The sequence below is a fragment of the Medicago truncatula genome, chromosome 4 (assembly GCF_003473485.1).
Source record: "Medicago truncatula cultivar Jemalong A17 chromosome 4, MtrunA17r5.0-ANR, whole genome shotgun sequence".
Classification (NCBI taxonomy): Eukaryota; Viridiplantae; Streptophyta; class Magnoliopsida; order Fabales; family Fabaceae; genus Medicago; species Medicago truncatula.
Genome location: NC_053045.1, coordinates 26714452 through 26728240, shown reverse-complemented (window position 1 = coordinate 26728240; position 13789 = coordinate 26714452). Strand labels below are relative to the sequence as shown.

The following is a 13789-nucleotide window of genomic DNA, read 5'->3' as shown; positions in this document are numbered from 1 at the left end:
TGGACCTAAATACATTCTAATTGCTGGAAAATAAATAACAATAATTAAAATTCTAAATAGAAATAAAATAAAATATAAAAATGCTAAAAATAAATAAAAATGCAAGAAAATAAAAAGAAATGGACTACCGAAGGGACAAAATTCCGAAGGGACTTTTCCGAAGGGACTTATTCCGAAGGGACAGAAAAAAGAGGGAGAAGTAAAGAATAGCCCGTCAACACAAGCTAAAGAGGGAGAAGAGAGAAAAGTTCTTTGACAACTCAAGAGAACTTTTGGTCTGTGAAATTGGGTGGAATGAGGGCTCTATTTATAGGTGAGGAGGTTGATGAAAAAAGGAAAAATGATTTAATGGAAATGATGGACAATTATGGTGAATTTTGAAAAAGGAATGTTAAAGTTGACACTTGATTTGAAAAAAAAAAATTAGACCTTGTACATTTTATTTTGGACCTATTGACACTTTGTTTTTTTTTTTACACTAATTAATTAAAATAAAATAAATCTAATACGAAATAAAATAAAACAAATTAAACTAAATCATGTAAAGAAAAATAAAATTAAAAGATGGAAAATAAAAATTATTAAATATAAAAAAAGTAACTAATCTTAAAATTAAAATTAATAAAAGAAAATAAAAAGAGGAAAGAGGGTCCAACTCGGAATAAAAAATGAGGTACTTCAAAGTAACCTCTTTGCCAAAATTTCGTCTGAAACGACGAAAATTCCCGACTTTAAAAATACGAATAAAATGGGTAAGAATAGATAAAAGTGGTCAAAATTTGGGGTATGACACTCATGCATGTGGTACCATAGGATTCCAGAGATAATTTTACCGTTAAAGAATCCGTCGACATAATAATCAACCCGCATTTACGTCTCATAAAAGTTATGTAATAGTGAACCCGTATTTTCAACCCACATATTTACTATATATAAAGAAAAGGCTTAATACCTCTTTTCGTCCCTGTATTATTAGCGAGTTTCGGTTTTAGTCCCTGTAAACAAAAGATTTAGATTTTGTCTCTGTAATTTCAGATTCTTCCAGTTTTGGTCCCTTATTCCACCACGTCAGCAGAATCTACATACATGGAACGTAAAATGAGGGACCAAAAGTTGAGGAATTTGAAATTACATGGACCAAAAGTGGGAGGAATCTGAAATTACAGGGACGTAATTTATGCAGATTTTGCTGACGTGATGAAATGAGGGACCAAAATTGGAACAATATGAAATTACAGGGACAAAATCTAAATTATTTTTTTTACAGGGACGAAAATTGGTATTTACCCTAAAGAAAATGATCTCTTTCAACATTTTTAGGCTGAATTTTTCTTTTTCCAAAAATATCCTCAATTTTCAATACAAATAAAACACGTAACAAATAAATAAGAATACATTTAAATATTAAAATCAATATAACAAACACGATAGAAATATATATGTCTATTTTCTCTTTATCAGTTAAAAAGTGTAACAAATTAGATAAGTAAAAAAAAAATATTTTAATTTTTGTAAATTTTTTAAAATATTCTAGAAAATAATTAATTTTTTCGAAAAAACTTTTTATTTTTTCTAAAAAATAAAATTCTTTAAAATTAGATAAGTTTATTTTTATTTTAAAAAAAATAAATATTCTGGAAAATAAAATTTATTTTTTCTAAAGAAATATAAATTCTGGAAAAAAAAACTTTTTATTTTTTCTAAAACTATATATTTTTTTTTAATTAATGAAAAAAACAGTTGAAAATAATTATAAACTGAAAAATAATTTTAAAAGCCTAGTAAGCATGTCATGTCATCAAAATTACCAACAACGAGACACATCAGCGATTTTGTCTAGTCAGATTACCCCATGGTTTAAAACTAAAGAATATTAATATTAGAAAAGGTAAACACATATTAACCCAAATAAATAAGGTGGGTGTACAAGTGGTACATGCCACTTAAGGTGGTCTATGTATCACTAATCAAATAAATAAAACCTAGTTAGGTTTGCTTACTACACTGTGCCGCCATGAATCGTTTCTTCTCAAGGTCCTCCTTGCCACGGCTTCTCTACTCCACCGTCAGTGGCGGAGCCCTTCATGGGCTGGGGTGGGCCACGGCCCACCCTGAAAAATTTAAAAATCAACGATTATAGGTTTATTTTGCGAGATTTTATGCAATTTTGTGTCGGTTTTATGTTTTGGTTGATCCAAATTCCTACAAAGTGGTGTAGTGGCCCACCCGAAAATTTAAATAATTCAATTATAGGTCTATTTTGCGAGATTTTATACAATTTTATGTCGGTTTTAGGTTTCGGCTGATCCAAATTCCCGCAAATTGGTGTAGTGGTCCACCTGAAAAATTTAAATAATTCAATTATAGATCAAATTTGCGAGACTTTAAACAATTTTTCAATAGTTAATTTTAGTCGCCCAACCTGACATTTTTTTCTGGCTCCGCCACTGTCCACCGTACGCTCCTCCTCCTCCGCCTCCTCTGTTTATCCATCTTCCTCCGTTCTCCCCAGCACTCTCCACCTCCGTCACTTCTCCAACAAGTCAGTGGAGCAGCTGCGCCACGTCTGGATTTCTGGATACAACTACGTTACGAAGCGGACGAAGAGGGAAATAGTATTTCTGGATTTCTGTATATGAGGACGAGATAGACAACATACATACCAAAACATATGTCCTATAAAAATAAAACCCTATTTGACATTTCTTGCTTTGATACGTTTTTGGAGAAGATATGTTCTGATCATGTTGATTTCAATGTTGATGTTCAGCTAGCTTCGTGTATTTTCGACAGTGCAATTCTTGTTCTTTCTTGTGTTGATGGTGTTAAAACTAAATCCATTACTATGGATCAACAAATTACAAGATTTCAACTTCCTAGGCTTATATTTATTGACGATCTGTATCAGGAAGGAGCAGATCTATGGAACATTGTAGATCAAGTAAAATCTAAGCTTAATCATCGTTGTGCTGCAATTCAAGTTCCAATACACTTTGAGGATTTTTATATTGGATTTGTTGATCTTGTCAAGTTAGAGGCCTACTTTTTTAACCCTAAATTGTTTGCTAGACTTTTTGATAAGTTAAAGGCCTACTTTTTTCGCTCTGAAACACCTGATTATAATGATGTAGAAGTAGGAGAAATACCCGAAGATATGAAAAGCCTTTGTGTTGAAGAAAAGACGCGAACTCATTGAAATTGTATCAGTGGTTGATGATAAACTTTCTAAAGCTTTTCATGGTGGCAGCGAAATTCCAGAGTCTGTTCTCGATGATGCAATTCGTAGGGCAACTATATCAATGAAATTTGTACCAATTATCATTGGTGATGAGATCTATGAGACGTTAGAACTATTTATGGAGGGTGTAATTAGGTATTTGCCAACTCCAATCGATGTTAGTAATTATGCTCTTGATCTAAATAAGAATGGTGAGAAAGTTGAATTGTCTGGAAGTATTGATGCACCATTTGTTGCAAAGGCTTTTGCAAATTGGCATGAGAGGTATTTCAAATTAACTTATCTAAGAATCTAACTGGGTGTTATTAAGAAGGGTGATTTTATTACAAATGTTAACACTGGTAAGAAGATTCAGATTCCTCGTTTGGGCAAGAGACGTGAAGTTAATAAAATCGAGGAAGTTGATGAAGCTCATGCTGGAGAAATTGTTTTTGTTTTTTATGCTCATCTTGAATCTGGAGATACTTTTACCGATGGGTCTGTTAGATATACAATGATTTCTGCTGATGTTCCTGCTTATTCGGTCTCAAAAGATTCTGGACGAAAAATGTTCCAGGGCCTTTGCTTCCTTCATGTTCAAGCTACATGTTAAAATGTTTCTTTTTTTGAAGTAGGAAATATAGCCTAATTGTTTTCCGAGAGTTTTCAACCTCAATCACAATCATCTTTTCAAAAATCAAAGTAATTTCTTTTTGGTTCTGTGAAAATATCCCATCTATAACTTCTATTATTATTCTTCCGGATGTTAAATATTCTTTAGGATTTAATTTGTTTGTCGATGGTTATAAATGTACATTTCCAGAACTCGAATTTAAATGGGAGCTTTCTTCGGGACATACATATTTGTTTGATATGAATTTGGAAGAAAATATTGAACGCTGTAAAATATTTCACGGGATCAATTTCGAGTCTGAAATGGACAAAGCACTTTTAAAAAATGAATGGATCTATGTGGAGCTTAAGCACTTTCGTTAGTGTCACTTTAATAAATAATGTTTTTATTCCAAAAAGAAAAAAGAGTAAAGGTTATCAAAATTGTTAACCATGTATTTTAGCTCCATTTTATTATTATCTATCTTAATTATGACCTGTTGTATATACCTTCATTCTGTAGTTCTAATTCAGGAAATTCTTCAAAAATATTACAACACAAATATCCATAGAATCACACTGAAACAATAATATTTAAAGAAAAGAAAAAGGGCTATTGGATTGATGAAAAAAAATGAAACAGGGAAGAAAGTTGCATTGCAATATTCCATTTTTAACAAATACAACTTATTACACTATTATTTATCTCTATTACACTTTCATGATTTAGAAAGGAAGAAAGAAAGAAAAAAAAACTGTAACTCTACAACATAACTAACACATGGAATTGAAATCCATAAAGAAGAAAAAACTATGAAACTCAAATTTAAGAAAAAGTGGCAGAGCAAAAGAAATGCTCAACAATAAGAGGAACAGCCACAGCAATTACAAGAAGAAAGATCAATATTCCAAACAACGCAACCCTAACGTTAGTCACCAAATCACTATAAACATCGCACGACGCAAGAAGTGGGTTAACAACGACACTTGTACCTGAATCACACATTTCAACTTTCATTTCTCCACAATGACCACCAAGCTTGTCTTTCATAACCGGCCACATTGGTTGAATGTACCTCGCGTTAGCACTAAATCGTAAATCTAAATACACCAACCCGCAAGCCTCTCCAATACCATGAACTTTCCATCCATCGATTGTCATAGACACGTTACGAAACTTTGCTTCTTGAGTTGAAGCATCCACAGGTTCGTTGTAAAAGGGCTTCGAAATAGAGAAAATTGAGAGGTTTTCTTGACGGTGGAAGAGTGAGAAATGAAGAGAGTCGTACCAAATTGTGCTTCCAATAGTGTTGGAGTGTTCCGCAAGAAACTCAACACCCAAGTTGGCTGTGAAGGTTTTTCCATTGGTGACATTGAGAACAGTTGAAGTTGTTGAATGGACTGTGAAAGAAGGAGTTAGGGGGACAAAGAACAATGCGATCGAACATGTGAGAATCAAGATCATCCATTCACCAAGAATTGCAAAGAGTGCAGTTGCTGTTGCATAAGCTTGATTCAAAGATGAATCATCAAGATCAATGGTGTAAAGAGATTGTTCTTTGTTGTTCTTCATGGTTGAAAGATTTTTTGTGAGAATGTGAGAAAGAGAAGATATAAAAGAATTGAAAGAAGTTGTTTCAAGATTAAACAACTGAGTATGAATATAATGTGAAGTGAATAATGCCTTTTATAAGCGTTAGGTTCCAAATACTAACATATTCTAAATACAGATACCTTTCTAAATTGTGTATTAACCAATATTTAAAATGTCAAAGAAATACAAGTTGAAATTATAGTTTCCTCAAATCTATAAAACCATGCATGTATGCATATGTAGGGCTGAGCAATTAGGGACGAGTTTGGTTGAATGTAATCACATTTGTCATGTCAGCGTGTCTGTATTGGTGCATTAGGTTATTATTTTGTCTCTTTCAATTTCTATAACAATATCTCGCAACTTCCAACGATATGCATTACTAACTTTCATGAAATTCAAGATGGCTGCATCCTAAGTTTCATGAAATTCATTTTTTTTTTTCTACATTAAATCGTCAACAAAAATAGCACAACCTACACTTCAGAGCCTGCAAATTAAGAACAATTAACCTTCAATTGAACAAACACATGTGCTATGAAGTCAAGGATTTGATACAAAAGTTTACCACTCTAATGAACTGAGTTTGATTTCTAACATGCAGGTTTAGAACAATTCTAGACAATACTTTATTTTTAGTAGCTAATTGATTGGTACACTTAAGGGCAACTTTCTATAAGAAATTTGTTGCAACAAGGAAGGAATTCCTTGTGTATGCCTATAGCATTTGGTTTCAGCAGTGTCTGCATACTTTACCATTAAAATAACATACTTTACCTTTAGGTTATAGCATTTTATCCAATGAAAACATGAAACGTTAAATTGGGGAGAGAATATTAAGCTTTTTTATGAGTTTACTAAATACTCTTTTCGCCCATGTAGGTAAGCACTCATTGCATTTTTAATATTTCTTAAAAAAAGTTGTTAGTACAATTAATGTGTTTATTTTGTGCGTTAATATTACCAACTTGTCCTTTGTTTGTATTAAATTTGACTTTTCATATTTTAAAATAAGTTAGTGGTATTAATTAAGGGTATGTTTAGGAAAAAATTAATAAATGTATTTAGTGATTTGAAAAGGAGTTTATATTTAAAAACAATTTTTTACTTGTTAGTGTTCCACCTGTCCAAGTACAATATCCAAACTTATGTGTCCAAATAAAACTATTACATGCGTCAAAACAAAAATAATACTCCCTCCTATCTTGTTTCTAAGAAATATTTGACTTATTTGATTCATTGAATAATTAATGTATTTGGTCTATATTTTAGATCGAATACATCAATTACTCATTGAATTTAAAAAGTCAATTATTTTTTGTAAATGGGACCGAAGGGAGTAGTTCCAGTACTTATTACACTATTCTTTGGTTTTTTATTTATTTATTTTAGTTTTTTCCGAAAGATGAACAGCAATCACATTGAAGAAATTGCCAAGAAGATGTGGCAGTAGAATGTTATTTAATGTGTGATTGGTCCACACGGCTATAGGAAGTAGTCAGGAAGTTTAACAGGCCATTTTTTTCCTAAGTTTTGTCCTTGTTATATACACCACAAACTCATACCGAAGACTCCACATTTCAGACCACAAAAACTTAAACTCATATTCTGCATTCTCAATTCTCATGGCTATGCAATTACCTTCCTCATCCTCTTCATTTTCCTATCGATTCACTTACCAAGTGTTCCTCAGCTTCAGGGGCAGTGATACTCGTAACGGTTTTACTGGCCATCTCTACAAGGCTCTTACTGACAAGGGAATCCACACCTTCATTGATGACCGTGAGCTGCAAAGTGGGGATGAAATCAAACCATCACTCGACAATGCCATTGAAGAGTCTAGGATCTTCATTCCTGTGTTTTCTATCAACTATGCCTCTTCTTCATTTTGTTTGGACGAACTTGTCCACATCATTCACTGCTACAAGACAAAGGGTCGTCTCGTTTTGCCTGTTTTCTATGGCGTGGATCCTACTCACATACGAAATCAAACTGGAAGTTATGGTGAACATCTCACTAAGCACAGAAAGAATTTCCAAAATAACAAGAAAAACATGGAGCGGTTGCATCAATGGAAGTTAGCTCTGACCGAAGCTGCTAACTTGTCCGGCCACCATTTTAGTCCTGGGTACTCCTCTTTACTTAATTCTTGTTTTCCTTTTTGCATTTTATTTATTTAATTTTTATTCCTCAGTAATACTGTACCATCTTAAAGCCTATATTGGAAACACCTTTTTATTTACGTTTTTAAACAAGTATTAGTTATTTATAAGTCAAAATAGTTAGAAATGTATGATATATTATGAGTAAATGGATGTGACTGTGACGTTGTTACATACTGACTTATCTTATTGGACATGAATAGATATGAATACAAGTTTATTGGAAAGATAGTCAAATACGTCAACAACAAGATCAGTCGTCATCCCTTACATGTTGCCACTTACCCTGTTGGGTTGCAGTCTCGAGTACAACAAGTGAAATCGCTTCTTGATAAAGGATCTAATGGTGGAGTCCGCATGATAGGACTTTATGGTATTGGAGGCATGGGAAAATCAACACTTGCAAAAGGAATTTATAATTTTATTGCTGATCAATTTGAATGCTCATGTTTTCTTGAAAACGTGAGAGAGAATTCAGCTTCAAATCAATTGAAACATCTCCAGGAGGAACTCCTTTTAAAAACACTAGCACTGAAAATTAAGTTAGGAGGTGTTAATGACGGAATTCCTCATATAAAGGAAAGGCTACATACAAAGAAGATTCTTTTGATTCTAGATGATGTTGACAATTTGGAACAACTGCATGCTTTGGCTGGAGGACGTGATTGGTTCGGCTGTGGAAGCAAAGTTATCATTACCACTCGTAACAAACACTTACTAAGCAATCATGAGATAGAAATTATGCATGAAGTAGAAGGGATGTCTACGGAAAATGCTCTTGAATTGTTGAGGTGGATGGCTTTTAAAAATTACAATGTTCCTTCAAGTTATGAGGAGATTTTAAACCGTGCAGTTGCGTATGCTTCTGGCCTTCCATTAGCTATAGAAGTCGTGGGTTCCAACTTGTTTGGAAAGAGTATTGCAGAATGTGAGTCTACATTAGATAAGTATGAAAGAATTCCACATGAAAATATCCAAAAGATACTTAAAGTAAGCTTTGATGCTTTGGATGAAGAACAACAAAGTGTCTTTTTGGATATTGCTTGTTTGTTCAAAGGATGTAGATTGGCAGAAGTCGAAGAGATACTTCAAAGTCATTATGGTTATTGCATAAAGAGCGACATTCGAGAGTTGGTTGATAAGTCTCTCATAAAGTGCCACTTGGAAGTGACATTACATGACTTGCTAGAGGTCATGGGTAAAGAAATCGTCCGGAAAGAATCACCTAAAAAGCCTGAAAAGCGTAGTAGGTTGTGGTGTCGCAATGACATAGTTCATATTTTACAGGAAAACAAAGTAAGATTGATATCTATGAACAAATATTTATTTTACCCTTAATTACATTTACATGTTCTCAATATTTTATTTGTATTGTGGTTGATTCATTTTTATTTTTTTTTTCTGTTAAAAGGGAACAAGTAAAATTGAGATGATATATCTGAATTCTCGCTCAACGGATCCCGTAATAGACTGGAATGGAAAGGCCTTCAAGAATATGACAAATCTCAAAACACTTATTATTAAAAATGTCTCTTTTTCTAAAGATCCCAAGTATCTTCCAAGCAGTTTGAGAGTATTGAAATTGAATGGATGTTCTTCAGAGTCTCTATCATCTATTATTTGCAGCAAGGCAAGTGAAATAATTTCATTTTCTAATTGTATATATTTATAAATTCACAATGATTTTGTTTCTGTCAAGAAAATAATATCACTATGAGAGTATAGTGTTTGATTTTTAATTTATTTGTTTGTTTCTTCTTTGTGTTTATGCAGAGGTTTGAGGATATGAAAGTCTTGACATTGGACGAGTGTCAATATTTAACCCATATACCCAATGTCTCAGGTCTTCCAAATTTAGAAAAATTCTCGTTTCGATTGTGTGATAATTTAATTGCAATTCACGATTCGATTGGGAACCTAAATAAACTTGAAATCTTAAATGCATCTGGATGCATCAAGCTTGAGAGTTTTCCACCCTTATGGCTGCCCTCTCTTAAGGAATTGGATCTCTCTTTTTGTGAGAGACTCAAGAGTTTTCCAGAATTATTATGTAAGATGACAAATACAAAAGAGATTGGAATGTGTATAACTTCCACAACAGAATTGCCATTTTCATTTCAAAATCTCAGCTTATCACTACAGCAATGTGAAATGCTCAGGTTCCCAAAACATAATGAGAAAATGCATTCAATAATGTTTTCAAATGTGGAAGAGCTTGATTTCAATCCTAAATATCTCCCATATGAATGTCTCCAAATATTTCTCAAGTCGTGTGTTAATGTGAAATATCTAAGCTTATCAGATGGCAATTTCAAAATTCTTCCCGAGTGCCTTAGTGAATGTCACCTTATGAGGACCCTCCAATTGAATTTCAACGAGCATCTTGAGGAAATTAGAGGGTTTCCACCGAATCTCAAATATCTTGAAGCATTTGGATGTAAATCATTGAGTTCCTCAAGTAGAAGAATGTTATTGAGTCAGGTTTGTTGTTGTTTTTTCATGCAATAGTATTTGATATTTAGTATTTCATATATAATCGACAATGTGTAATATATATCTTATGCTAAACTAACAGCAATTACATGAGGCTGGGTGCACCAGATTTTCTTTCCCAAACGGAACAGAGGGGATTAGGATTCCAGATTGGTTCGAGCATCAAAGCAGGGGTCAATCAATTTCTTTCTGGTTCCGTAAAAAGATCCCTTCTATAAATTTTATTATTATTCTTCCGGATGTTGAATATATGTTCGACTTAAATTTGTTTGTCAATGGTTATGACTGTACACCTCTAGAAGATCAATTGGATTGGCTGACTTATTCGGGACATACATATTTGTTTGAAATGAATTTGGAAGAAAATGTTGAACTCTGTAAAATATTTCACGCGATCAATTTGGAGTCTGAAATGGACAAAGCACTTTTAAAAAATGAATGGATCTATGTGGAGTTTAGCATTCAGGTGTCTGAGTATTTGAATAAAAGGTTACGAAGAGCAGATATGGGAATCCACGTGTTGAAGGAGAAAAACAACACAAATGAGGATGTGATATTCACCAATCCTTATAGTAGAAAGAGAAAATTTGATGAATATGTTGCTGCTTCATTATCAGAATTTCATCCTACGCTGACAGATCATAGATTTGTGGAAGTGGGAGTTTCAGAGACAGAAATTTTGCAGCAGCAACATCTAGCTTTAGTGTCAGGCATGCGGAACTTGGTGCTTACTGAAACAATAGGAAAGGAACAGCATGGCTAGATATATTCATTGATCCAGGTACATCATTATCATTATTATCTTTATAAACCAATAAACCAATTAATTGTTTCTACCTGGAAGAGTTTTTCAAATGACGAGACATGATATTAGATTCTGTCGAAAATGCTTTGTAGACACACGTCTGATCGAGGGCATGTTTGGGGTCCGATATGTGTCTGTACCCAATACAGACATATGTGATTTTCTCAAATTACTGATAATAATTTGACTATCTTATAAGCAAACAGGAGGTTTAGAGTGATCTAAATGCAGCATAAATGTATATTGTGTTAGTTCAACTTAGTTATCACATCTGTTATAACTTGAATTTTTGTTCAACTATTTCATAAGGATGCTTGAGAGACATCAGAAGAAACCAGGTCTGAAGAAAGTATGGGAACCCATCTCTAAAAGGTGCATCGACGTTTGCCACTTTCACACAGCGTCTAATAAATTGTGCCGGATCCTAGATGAATGTTGTTACAAGTAAGATCCTTATACTTTGAAAGCATAAATGGTTTTAATCATAATCTGAAAGATCTTTTGAATAAAAATGTTGGTTGTTATTCCATAGTAATGTTTTTATAAATATGTTAGAAAGAAGCCTTAATTTTATCTTTGGTTGTAAATGCGTATCTTTTGTCCAAAATGTCATATTAGATAGAAACTTAATCTTGTATCATAGTTGAATAGCTAGTTTGATCGAAATGGCAGTGAGTATTGATATGCTTTGCACCTCAGTTAGCTCAGTTGGAGAGTTTTGAGAATTTCAATCTTAGTAGACAAATTGGAATCCACTGTGTTCAAGAAGAAAAGAAGCATGGAGCAGGATGTGACATTCACCAATCCTTATAGAAAGAGAAAATCAGATGAAGATCAGAACTTGGAAGTTTATGAGACAGAACTTGTGTTTTCCACATTTGGCAGAAAAACTATTTATCGAACAAAGAAACGGGATTATTCTTCTGTTTCGTCAAAGTTCAGGTTTGTAATTAATATTTAATAGCAAGTCACTTTTTTTTAATCCATCTTGATATTTAAAAAAAAATAAATATGTACTAGTCATGTATGTATTTCAATGTAATCTTGGTAACATGATTAAAGAGTTTGTACATATTTTAATATCGACAGATGATGGTTCATCACAATCTCTGTACAATGATGTGAACTTTCATTTCAAAAAGTTGGATGCTTAGCTTATATTTTTAAATGGAGTGTGAAAGAAGGAGTTAGAGGAATGAAAAACAATGCAATCGAACATGCGAGAATCAAGATCATCCATTCACCAAGAATTGCAAAGAGTGTAGTTGCTGTTGCATAAGCTTGATTCAAAGATGAATCATCAAGATCAACGGTGTAAAGAGATGCTTCTTTGTTGTTTTTCATGGTTGAAAGATTTTTGGTGAGAATGTGAGAAAGAGAAGATATAACAGAATTGAAAGAAGTTGTTTCAAGATTAAACAACTCACTGACTCAGTATGAATATAATGTGAAGTGGTTAATGCCTTTTATAAGTAACATATTCTATAAGTTTTACTGAAATGAAAAATGGAAATTCAGTTTTTTTTTATAAGTTTTAAATTGAAATTTCCATTTTAATTTATGTTTATAACAGTTACTGGGATTATTACAGTTAGTAACCACTTAACTACTTTTCTGTTATAATGATGTTTCAGATATAGTTGAACGGCATAACAGAAATTTGTTGGTTAGTTGAGTGGGGTGGGGGATAAAAGCAACAATGAGTATGGGTCTAGTTCTCACATGTCATACAAAATCTTATACGATATTAAATAGGGTTGTATCTCACTCTCAAAAGTAGTTTATAAGACGACCGTGTCCAAATACATATGCATTACGCGATGCAAGAATCTCGACGATGAGTGATTCAAATACAACTTCAATATAAATTGCTAAGATGCGCGTGGATAGTTCATAAATATTTTATTCTCTCGTTATGTAACATGGTCCCTGCGGATCCAATTTAACTTAAACAAAATTACATGCAACAAAAATGTTGCATGCAACAATGTACTAGTCATGTATGTATGATTAAATTGCTTTTAAGAATACAAGAGTATGTACATATTTTCATACCGATAGATGGTTCGTCACAATCTCTGTACAATGATGTGAACCTTCATTTCAAAAAGTTGGATGCTTAACTTATATTTTTTAATTTTTCAGCTCAATTGTTTGATTATTAGTTACCAAAATATTACATTATGGTATTTCAATGTAATGTATGTTGCATTTCAAAATATAGTCACACTCTAAAGAGAAATTTCCACATAAAAAAAAAAAAAAAAAAAAATTCAAATGTGTGTTTGTATTCCGAGGATTACAAGCAACACACCCTTTAACACACACATTTGTACAGATTGGAATGTGTATAACTTCCATAAGAGAATTGCCATTTTCATTTCAAAATCTCAGCTTATCAATACAGGGATGTGAAATGCTCAGGTTCCCAAAACATAATGATAAAATGTATTCAATAATGTTTTCAAATGTGGAAGGTCTTCGTTTCAATGATTGCAATCTCCCATATGAATGTCTCCAAATAGTTCTCAAGTTGTGTGTGTTAATGTGAAATTTCTAGACTTATCCTTTGGCAATTTCAAAATTCTTCCCGAGTGCCTTAGTGAATGTCACCTTATGAGGACCCTCCTATTGAATTTTAACGAGCATCTTGAGGAAATTAGAGGGTTTCCACCGAATCTCAAATGTCTTCGTGCATTAGGATGTAAATCATTGAGTTCCTCAAATAGAAGATTTTGTTGAGTCAGGTTTGTTGTTGTTTTTTCTTGCAATAGTATTTGATGTGTAGTATTTCACATATAATCGACAATGTGTAATATATATCTTCCGGATGTTAAGTATACTTTAGGATTTAATTTTTTTGTCAATGGTTATGAATGTACATTTCCAGAACTCCAATTTAAATG

The 13789-nt window shown here is 32.8% G+C and overlaps 1 protein-coding gene across 2 annotated transcripts; it reads left to right on the top strand.

Annotated features, from left to right (window-relative positions):
* The first annotated feature begins 6956 nt into the window (after positions 1 to 6956).
* On the top strand, positions 6957 to 12041 carry LOC120580117 (disease resistance protein RUN1). 2 transcript variants are annotated; one of them, XM_039833201.1, is made up of 8 exons: positions 6957 to 7551; positions 7789 to 8881; positions 8997 to 9215; positions 9359 to 10066; positions 10161 to 10859; positions 11193 to 11327; positions 11583 to 11825; positions 11973 to 12041. In XM_039833201.1, exons 1-5 carry the CDS (start codon positions 7049 to 7051, stop codon positions 10839 to 10841), a joined length of 3204 nt encoding a protein of 1067 aa, XP_039689135.1. In that variant the 5' UTR covers positions 6957 to 7048; the 3' UTR covers positions 10842 to 10859; positions 11193 to 11327; positions 11583 to 11825; positions 11973 to 12041. The 2 variants fall into 2 exon arrangements, with proteins under 2 accessions (XP_039689135.1, XP_039689136.1); XM_039833202.1 differs by having other exon boundaries at positions 11556 to 11825.
* Positions 12042 to 13789: the final 1748 nt, after the last annotated feature.

Coding starts and splice junctions, on each gene's coding strand:
- LOC120580117 (XM_039833201.1), top strand. CDS start 7,049: ATGGCTATGCAATTACCTTCCTCATCCTCTTCATTTTCCTATCGATTC. Junction 8,882..8,996: donor ATATTTTACAGGAAAACAAA/GTAAGATTGATA, acceptor TTCTGTTAAAAG/GGAACAAGTAAAATTGAGAT. Junction 9,216..9,358: donor CATCTATTATTTGCAGCAAG/GCAAGTGAAATA, acceptor GTGTTTATGCAG/AGGTTTGAGGATATGAAAGT.